Raw genomic sequence first — 10,621 nt, 5'->3', positions numbered from 1 at the left:
TGTGGAAGGTGTCTGACACCTTCCACGTAGCCAAAACTGCCGTAGATCTATCAATATTTTCTCAACTACCATTTTTTAAAAATTATTTTTTAAAACTGCTACAGAAGTTAAAAAAGCCCGTCAAAAGACATAGCTCTCATGACTGGTTACGAAAGCAATGTGCGATGCTTTTACTCTGGGGAGTTTAATATCAATCAGCATCTACATAATTCCTACATGTTCTCGAGGTAGCACCATATGCTCCTCATCAAATTGCCTCAACCCTATGTTGAGGCTAGCGCATCAATGCACCTTCATTATTTGTCGAAAATACTTCCAATATGACATTTGAAAATTGTGAGAGATGGAGTGCTAAGATTAAGAGATGAATATTATATATATTGTACTTGTCTATCAACTTAAAAAACCTAGTTCTTATATCAAAAACTCAGGAGAATATTTGGAGAGATTTTTCAAAGTTAAAAATTAATAATAAATAAGTAAATAAATATGGAAAACAAGCATAAAATAGAAATTTGGAAGAACAACTATTTGAACAACCCCCCCTTGAGGATGTTTGAATGTCCCAAGCACAACCTTTGAATGTAGGTAGATGCTCCATTTCATATATTTGGTTCTGTCTTTTTTTTTTTTCTCCAAAATTCTATCAGGTAAACATAAAATAAACATTCCTCAAGCTCTAATACATCTAATATATGTGAACCTCAAATCGAAATTGACTCTGAAGCAACTTGAAATCGACTTTAATCCATAAGACCCTCGGATGCATGGTATATTGAATTTAGTGTAATAAGGAAACAAAATTGTGAACCTAATCCATTACATCAATAATTATTTCTTCTTTTGATAATTTTGTAACAAAACAACATACAATTAGACTCCCAATTTTCTCAAATAAAACCTCACTATCCAAAACTAAAATTGCCTTAAATGCAGATGTGTAGACCCCAAATTTGTTCCAATTTTATTTTTATATTAATTTTGAGTCCAATTTTTTCTTTAGATTTTAAATCCCAATTATATATGATTTTCTTAGTCCACTCACCATTTAATTATTAATTTATTATTATTTTATATATTATTTTATTTTTATTATTATATTCTATTCTATTTTATTTTTCTTTTTCTTTTTCTTTTCTCTCTCTCTCTCTCACCCATACCCCCCATGTTGGCCTCCCCTATTTTTTATTTCATTATTTTCCCCCCATTTTTTCATTTTTTACCTCTTCTCCCCTTTTTTTTTTAATTTTTTTCTTCTTCCTCCTCAACTCCCACATAGGCCTATACCCATTTTTTTTCCTTCCCCATTTTTTTCGCTCACTACACACACTCCACTTGACTTTGAACACCCACACATGGTCGACTCCCATTTCCTCTTGCATTTTTTTTCTTTCTTATCCTTGCAGCTCTCCGCCCCAATACCCATTCCTGCCCGCGCACACCCCTTCATCCCCATTTTTATTTTTATTTATATTCCTTTTATTTTATTTTATTTTTGTTTCCCAAAAACCCGTCAACCCTCATTGTCGCCGGTAGGATCATAGGAGTTGCCACCGACGAGCCACTCCCGACCGACGACCTCTTCTCTTATTTTCCCATCATACACTTATTATTATTATTATTATTATTATTATTATTATTATTATTATTATTATTATTGCAATTTTTTTATTATTTGATTTTAATATTAATTGTTGTTGAAATTGGGTTTGTGCATTTATGTTCATTTGTAGGCCTTATGTTTGAGCTTTGTTAATTAATATGGAATTTAGGTTAATTTGTTATTGATAAATTAATATGAAATTTGAGATAATTTATTGTTGATGAATTAATTTAGAATTGATTAATTTGAGTTAGATTAATTGATAATTTATATGGTTGTACTCATTTTAATTATTTAATTTGGATATAATATAATATTGTGGTGTATTTTGGATGTAGGTTTGTATATTAAACTGGGTTGATTTTGGTTGTGGATTTAAGTTTGCATATTAAATTGGGTTTGGATTATGGAATATTAATTTTAATTTATCATATTTTGGGTTTGATTAATTCAGCTTATATTTTGGCTACTAATTTGGAAACTTCATATTAGAGTTTATGATATGTAAGATATTTTTGTTAGGTTATATTTGTTAATTTGGACCTATTTTTAATTGCTGAAATTTATTGGACTAATTTGAAGTTTAGAAAATTTTTGTTTTGAACTTTGTACATTTTTGGATATTTACATTTGAGCTATTTTTGTTTTTACATGGACCCATTTTGCAATCTTATTGGCTGAGTACGAATTTATGACATGTGGAACACGAAATTTTATGAAAGAAAGTGAGACTTGACAAGTTGTAGGAAGACGTTGAACTTATTGTAAGTTTATTTTGGTACATATTTTATTTTTTACTTTTATTTAGTTTTATTTTTATTAGTTTTTGTAAATATTCGTTTGTATATATTTATTGAGTATGTACAAAATTGAATATCAAGCAAACTAGAAATTTTGTTTAAATGAGATAAAGAGTTCAGTAAATATATTTTAATAAAATAATAATTTTAAAATATTTTTTTTAATTAAAGAAAGTTTTTTTTTTTATGAAAATTCAAAAAAATGCACTTAGAAAAATCCAAAAGAATTGTTTTTCGTAGAATTTGAAAAATTGTTTTTAATAAAATTGTCCAAAAATTTCTTTGTTTAATAAAAATTGTCCAAAAATTGTTTTGTAAATAAAGTTGCCCCAAAAATTAATTCTTTGATAAAATTGTCCAAAAAAAATGTTTCTTTTAAATGAATTCCTTTTTTCCCTAATTAAAATGGGATTAAAAATATTTTTTAGAAATGGACGATCCAATTTTTTTCTTTTTAATTAAAATTTCTTTTGCAAATAAAGTTATGTCTTTTTAAATAATTTGTATAAATTACTTTTTTTTAAAATGAAAATGAATCAAAATACTTTTGTAAATAAAATTGTAAAAATTCATTATTTTCTAGTAAAAGCGAGTAAAAATAATTTTTGTAATTGAAATTTTTTTAATAAATTCTTTTGATACAATAAGTGTAAATAACCTTTTTGAAAATTCAATACAAATGAGATTGAGAAAATAAATTTTTTTTTTTTGTAAATGAATAAATTGAAATCATTAATTCAAAATTATTTTTAACAAAATCCTTTGAAATTTTTTGAAAACTATTTTTTTAGTATTTTTTTAGTTCAATAAATCATTTTGTATAATTCTCTTATTATTTATTTTGTATATTTTTGTTATTAGATTTCATCATTATTTTTGTGTATATTGATTTTCACTATGACTTGTACATACTCATTTGCTTGATTATTTTTCTTGGTATCTATAATTAATTAATTGATTGCCACAATTCCTTTAATTTTTTTAGTAAAAACCATATGTATACGAGTTTAGAGGAGTGCTACGGCTTACCACCGTACCTTTCCAATAGGTGACCTGACCCCCAAACCCAGATTCGGTTTTTCACAAACCTGTTTTTCCTTCAGGAGTTACATTTAGGGTTTTTCTTTTTTATTTTGTTTTAAGACTTAAAAAATAAAACAAAAATAAGTGTCGACTCCAAGTCTTTTTAAAAAAAAAATCAAATTTTCACAAAATAAATAAAAAACGAATCACGCCGTCGAGTGGGAACGCACATGAAAAATACAGGATCCACAACATGATTTCAATATTTTGCATAAAAAATAAATTATCTAAAGATTATAATTCTCTCTCAATTTCATTTTGAGTGTTCAAACCTAAATCATTATCACCAAATATAGGTACTATTTAAGTTGTCTATGATTATGTTGAAAATTTCTTAAACTACTTTGATACTTAATTATATACTTTATTAGTTTGACTCGTAGAAGAATAATTTAGGAAGATCCCTAAATCATATGTTAAATTGAAGCTACTTAGGTTTTCATTATCTCTAAGGAAATAACATTTACTCCAACCTAAAGTACCTGACACAAGGTTTTTTTATTAAACCATAGCTAATAAGGTGTCTTCTTTGTTTTATGTACGAGTAAAAAACCCTATTAATAGTGTAATAAGAACAGTTAAAGGCCTCTACAAAAGTGACAAAGGCTACTCATGTGCATGAAGCAAGACAATACGAGTACTCTATTCTTCCTTGTAGTGGCTAGTAGCCCGGATTTCCCCTAAAGTCTTGTGAGATCACATAGTTTGTGTTAGTGTATTAGATAATTTAAATTATGCTGATAATTTTTGGTCCATACATTTAGATTTAAAACTTTATGTACTTTTTTTGTGATTTATTCCATTCAAGATTGTTACAAAATCAACCTAAGATTAAAAACATGTGAGTATGGTGGAGTTAAATGAGAATAATGATGTAAAAGGTATAAACTTGGACTTATAAAAAATAAGAAGAAAATTAATTCGAAAAAAAATTTAAATTGAGAATTTAAAAAGAAAAATATTTCTAAATAATGAAGTTATTTTGAAAAATAATTAAATTGAAAATTTTAAAAAGTGAATCTTTCCAAATCTTTTAAGAAGTTTGAAAAGGAATTTAAATTATGAATTTTAAAAAGAAAATCTTCCCAAATCTTTTTAAACTTAAAATATGAAATCTTTTTAAATATTTTTAAAATTCTTCAATTTCTAAATTGTTTTTTAGTAAAATATGATTGTCAAATTGATTCCAAGGTGGTGTTTATTTTTTTTATTTTTTGTTGAAAATAATTTGTTTTTAGAATTTAGATTATTTGTTTTTCTACTTTTTCCATAACTTATTATAAACTTTTTATTAAATAGAAAAAAACTAAAATATATAGTTTTTCTAAATAAAAAAAATGACATATTATTTTTTTTTTACTTTTTAATACTTAATAGAAATAAAAATATATAAATAAACAATTTAATATTCAACATTATTAAACATTAAGGTTTTATTTATAATTAAGTAAAAAAATAAACACCACCCAAAGTCTATTAGGTTTTCTCTCATATATGCATGTTGTGAGAATTATCTAAAAAACTTATGTGTCTAAACTTTAAAGTCATTATTTTTTGCACTTAACTCAAAACTTTCAAAAAGTTCATGATTCATTTTTGGAGTTCATGAGGGAGATTCACATTCCTTTTAAGGCATTGAGGATTCATTAAGGAACATAGTGGTGGTGCATCTTAGATATAGGACTAATGTCACGTTTGTTTTTTTAGTTTTTGATGATTTATTATGAATTTTTTAAATTTTTAGCTAAATAGAAAAATTCAATCAGTTTTTCAAACCGAACCCTACCCACCCATCCCTTGCAGCTCTCTGCACCCGGCGATCCTCAACCCTCACCTCATCCCCAAAGCGGTAATTTCTTCATTCTCCTCATCCATCGCTCTCCATCCGAGACTATACAATTGGAAAGACGCTCCACTTTCATTCGACATCGTTGATCTGATCGAAGGTAACCCTCAACCCAAATTTATTTTGGGTTTTAGGATTTCAATAGAACAGTCGAGTCTCATTTCCTAGTACTTCTCTCTCTAAAACTCTCATTCTCTATTCTGGTTCACATATCCAAGTGCTCTGTTTAGGGTTTTTGAGTTCATGTGTTTTTAGAGCCCGTTTGATATGGTTGTTGTCTCATTGTTATTTTGGGTTTGTTTGATTGATGTGATTTTGTGGTTTGTTGGGTTATTAGGATTTGATGGTTTGTTTGATTGTTGAAACCTAAAGGAAAATATAAGAAAATTTTGGGTTTAATCTTATTGATTTCATATTATAGTTTGTTGGGTAGAGCATTTGCGCTCAAACTGTTTGTTAGGATGCCCATTAGAGTTCTTAAATCATGTGGAATACCCCCCTCCAAATGATTGAATGCCACTGAAAGCTGCTGAAGAGATGAAAGGTTTCCCAAAGCAAATGGGATAACCCCTGTTAGACTGTTCCACCCAAGCCTCAGAATTAGCAATTTCGACATATGGCCATAATGGAAGGGAATCTGCCCCGTCAGATTGTTCCTTGTCAAGTACTAGCATAGACACTGCCCAAAGAGAGGTGTTTGATTAATTGGGCTTGTATTTGTTTGCCCTCTTGGAGAGCCAAGGCTTGGGCACATGAAGTGAGCACAAAACAGAAACTGTACTCATTAGGGTATAGGCCTTGGTGGAGCAGCTTGTGGTAAAAGTGGAGGGAATCAAGTGGATGTGAAGTTTGTGAAAAGACCTTAATCATAATGTTGTATGAGCATACATCAGGGCTTTGTATTTGTGAAAATACAACATAATCCAGGTGAATGTTTGGAGGACTCAAAGAGAATGAACTAGCTACAAGTAATCTGCTAGCCAGCAAAGCTATTTAGTATTAGGCAATGTATTTGATTGAAATGGGCCATGGTTTGGCATTTTGCAGTTGTGATGCATGTAACTTTTAGTATTAGTAAGGTTATAAATATTTTAATTGAGTGAATCAGTTTCCATCTTTAATGTCTATGCTATTCATTGCATAGTCTTATCCAAGGTTACTTGTTGGAAAAAAGTAACCTTCTGTTTGCAGGCAAAGTTTGTAATTTCGTCCATCAGGCCTAAAGACTCCCTTCTGTTTGCAGGCACGACCCCTGTTCAAAGACCGGAGGAAATTCTCACAGATGGCTGACCCATTACTCCATGGTTAGTATCCTGTCAGAGGTTTGTACCAAGCTCTTGCCATTGCTGCAATGTGTATGCAGGAGCAACCTAACATGCGGCCTCTCATAGCTGATGTCGTTACTGCTTTAAACTACCTTGCTTCTCAAACATACAACCCCCAAATCCATCCAGTCCAAAGCCACCAGGGGAGCATTTCTCCCACAACTAGAAAGGACAGTGATATGAAGTCATCGCAGGAAATGCACCAGAGGAAGACTGAACGAGAAAAGTAAACTAGGAATCAGGTGGTACCTCCTTTCGACTGTGTTTATATATGAAGTGCCTGGTTATCGGTTTTTGTATCTTGGAAGATAACAGGTGCTAATTCCTCCCCTCAACCTTAACCTACAGGGAATTTCTTCACTTCCCCCTTCATAGTACATGTGAGCTGGGTTTCCTGTATGTAAAATGGCTCTCTGTAGGAACAGACTTACATTTCTTGTAGTCTTTTCATTTTCTTTCATTTTTCTTTCCTCTCTTATGCCAATCTTTTCTTTCATCCATATCAAAGATTCTGCCTAGTGTTTCTTTTCAACACCATATCAAAGTGATCTGCTTACAGTTTCCACTAAATCAGCTTCATGTGCTACCAAATGATCAAACGGTGTCTAGGGAAAAGAGATTTGATTTTTTTTTTTTGCAGGCTGTCTTCTCTGGTTTCACTGGGGGAGCAAAGGTTGATTGTTCTCCCAGCTATCATACTCAATTGTGGATTTAGCCCTTGCCATGTTTTTGTTGGAAGAGTAACCTATTTTTTTTTTTTTATATAAATGTCCTTAATATATTTCAATTATTTATAATTTATTTTAAAAGAAAATGTTATTTTTGCAAGAAAATAATAAAATATTAAGATATTGGTTTCTAGTATATAAAAAAACAAATAACTTAAAATATTAAAAAAACAAACAATTCAATACTTAATACTATTAAACATTATTTAGTATTAAGTTAAATATAAGTTCTATTTAGAATTAAGTCAAAAAAACAAACGCAACCAAAGTGTAAGTTTCAAGGAATAACGATCCGTTAGATAAATTTATATACTACTTCTTCATATTTAGTAAATTATAATTATACTGTTTCTGACTTGTTTTTAGATGTACAAAGTTTTTAGGAGATTTTGTAGGTAGTTTTTCATGTAAATCATTATTTCTTGGTGAAATTGAATTTCTCTAATTCATCTCTAATTCAAGAAATTTTAAAAATAGATATTTGAGCTAAAGGAAAGAAGTATCTATTCACCCCCCACTAAGTGTTCCATAAGCAAGCAAGATTTAAACTCTCAACTTGTTTTCATTTCATAAAGTCTTCACAAATGGGATTATTGGGATCACTTAATTTGGGGTTCCTATTTGCTATAGTAACTTAGTGGTATCTAAATGAACACTATTACACACTAGAAGTAGATTGGGACTTGGATGATAACATAACAATTATCTAAAGTCCAAAACCCAATTAAGATACACATCTTACCCTCCTTAATCATAATTACATTTTTAATTTAAAACACAAAAAGCCATAAATATCTTATGAGCTGTTAGCCTTCTTTCCTTAACATGTCTCAATTATAAAAAAAATCAGGACTATTTTGTTTTACATGACTTATGATTTTTCAGCCCAACCATCATAATTTTGTCATAAACTTATATATATTGAATTATCTCATTCTTGATAATTTTTGGTTGGCAATCACGTTCCTTACCAAATACATCCATGCAATAAATATCTGCAAATTGTATCAAATGTCTTATGTAGATGTGACTCAACACTCTTAAGGAGGTTATTTTATTTAATTTTCTCATATCACGACAAACAATCTAGAGGCCATGAAATGAAACTCCCAACTTCCATTAAAGATGGAGAATCTTTTACAGCTAAGAGCACTACAAGGTCAGGTGATGAGAGCATCTCAATAGGCTCCTTTCACATTACTCCACGCAACCATATTTGATTGGTACGAGACAAAGGGGTGTCTTCCTATGGGTGGTAATGCCACCCATCTCTTCCATGTCCATATCTTGTGTCTTCATCCCCATTGGCATCTCCCAGTCAAAGCAGTACAAGAGGTTGGCCAGTGTGAACTCCACAGTGGACACTGCCATGGCTATAGCAGGACAGATCCTTCTGCCAGCCCCAAAAGGCAATAGCTCAAAATGTTGCCCTTTGAAATCGATGTCACTGTCCTCAAACCTCTCTGGGTAAAACTCATCTGGGTTCTTCCAGCTATTGGGGTCTCTTCCAATTGCAAATGCATTAACTAGGATTGTTGTTTGTGGGAAGATGTCGTATGTGCAGCCATTGGCATTGATCTGACAGTGCTGCCTCGTCCGGTGTGGAATCAATAGCGGTGCTGCTGGATGCATTCTAAAAGTTTCCTTGACCACCATCTTCAAGTATTTCAACTTAGCAAGATCGTCTCTGTCCACTTTTGGCTTACTTCCAACACAGCTCCTGACCTCAGCTTGTACCTTCTTCATCACTCTGGGGTTTGCCATGAGCTCAGACATCGCCCAGACCATTGTCACTGCACCAGTGTCTGTTCCACCAATAAATGTATTCTGAAAAAACAATTCAGGTGTGAAAATCAACTCAAAAGGAATGAAAACAGAGGAGCAAGAAAGCAGAATTGGTTCCCAACTCAATCAAACAATGATAATTGAGGAAGAAGTATGTGTGTTTTACCAGGAGAATGGCCTTGATATGGTCATTGGTGAGATGAAATGCAAAATTTTCATCTTTTGACAATCCTAACAAAACATCAACAAGGTCTTCATGTTCTGGTTTTGGCCTGGTGGGATCAAGATGTTCATCAACAACCATTTGGAAGTAATTATCAAGGTTACGGAAACACTTATTGTGCCTAGCACGAAGTCCTGTCAAAGCATCTATAATCCACCCAAAAGACGGAAAGAAGTCCTCGGCAGAAAAACTATCCAGCATTTTCATGGCCTCAACAAGAACATCTTGAAACTTCTCATTCTTGAACTGCTTTCCTCCATAATTCTTACCAAAAGCAAACATATTGAGGATGCCGTCCATAAGAGAAAATATCTTCTCATGGAGATCAACTGGATTTGGTGAAGCCTCGGAGAGAGAACTGATCAAATGACTAACCTCTACTTCCCACGCATGCCACAATGAGTGTGCCCTTTTCGCGCTTAGAAGCTCAAGAACGAACACTTTCCGCATCGCCCTCCAGTAATCAGAGTACGGTGAGAAGCACATGTCCAAGAAATTGTAAGAAAGTCTCTTGGGGCCTTGGGAGGGTGCCCTACTGCAGCAGTCGATGTCGTGGGTCTTCAACACTTCTTTGGCCATGTCCGCCGATGAGATCAGTAGGGTGGGAATCCTCCCAAGTTGCAGTAACAGGACAGGGCCAAATTCTTGGGAAAGTTTCGAGAGGGAGCGGTGAGGCAATTTGCCTAATTGGTGCAAGTTGCCTATGATGGGAAGCTTTGGAGGGCTTGGAGGAAGCCTAGCAGCTCCTTCAATGCCTTTCTTCTTCCATCTTTGAAGAAGAAACAGGTAGAGGATAGGAAAAGATAGTATGCCGAGGGCGAGAAGCCATTGATTTGCAGATGATTGAGAGAAAAGGAGCAACATGTTTTCTGAAATCTTCATGGTCATTGAGGGATAAGGTGTGCTTTTATTTGGATATATAGAATTCTATTTAGAGGTGAAGATTGAAGACATGCCGTCATCCTTCTAATTTTTCCTCTTCTCGGTAGGCTCACCCCTTGGACTCTTCTTTCTGCAAGCTGGGAATCTAGGACCATCTCTACTGCGCCCTCGTTTTTCACGTAGCCGCCTTCCCTTACCATGTAGGGACGCTATTATCTAATAATTGTATTCAATGAATGAGCTTGATGATGGTGCTATAAATGAATTATATATTGGAATTTAAGTTCATAGGAAGATTAATTTTCCAAGTGTTGAGAGGTGTATTCAAAATGCAATGATCACTATT

The 10,621-nt window shown here is 32.3% G+C and overlaps 1 protein-coding gene and 1 long non-coding RNA gene across 2 annotated transcripts; one reads left to right on the top strand and one right to left on the bottom strand.

The window, feature by feature from the left end:
- Positions 1 to 5,005: 5,005 nt before the first annotated feature.
- Positions 5,006 to 7,227, top strand: LOC100853495 (uncharacterized). The gene is made up of 2 exons (XR_785935.3): positions 5,006 to 5,432; positions 6,576 to 7,227. It is a non-coding gene; the product is annotated as an uncharacterized LOC100853495 (long non-coding RNA).
- A 1,185-nt stretch (positions 7,228 to 8,412) lies between these two features.
- Positions 8,413 to 10,416, bottom strand: LOC100262131 (2-methylbutanal oxime monooxygenase). The gene is made up of 2 exons (XM_002279236.3): positions 9,337 to 10,416; positions 8,413 to 9,212 (listed from the first exon to the last, which is right to left on the bottom strand). Exons 1-2 carry the CDS (start codon positions 10,279 to 10,281, stop codon positions 8,583 to 8,585), a joined length of 1,575 nt encoding a protein of 524 aa, XP_002279272.2. The 5' UTR covers positions 10,282 to 10,416; the 3' UTR covers positions 8,413 to 8,582.
- Positions 10,417 to 10,621: the final 205 nt, after the last annotated feature.

The sequence above is a fragment of the Vitis vinifera genome, chromosome 6 (assembly GCF_030704535.1).
Source record: "Vitis vinifera cultivar Pinot Noir 40024 chromosome 6, ASM3070453v1".
In the NCBI taxonomy this organism is placed as follows: domain Eukaryota; kingdom Viridiplantae; phylum Streptophyta; class Magnoliopsida; order Vitales; family Vitaceae; genus Vitis; species Vitis vinifera.
This window is presented reverse-complemented; position numbering and strand designations above follow the sequence as displayed.

Bases quoted from the DNA above. Each gene is read 5' to 3' on its own strand.
- LOC100262131 (XM_002279236.3), bottom strand. From the start codon at position 10,281: ATGACCATGAAGATTTCAGAAAACATGTTGCTCCTTTTCTCTCAATCA. The intron at 9,213-9,336 runs GTAAAACACACA...TTGTTTTTTCAG, and splicing joins ATATCAAGGCCATTCTCCTG to AATACATTTATTGGTGGAAC.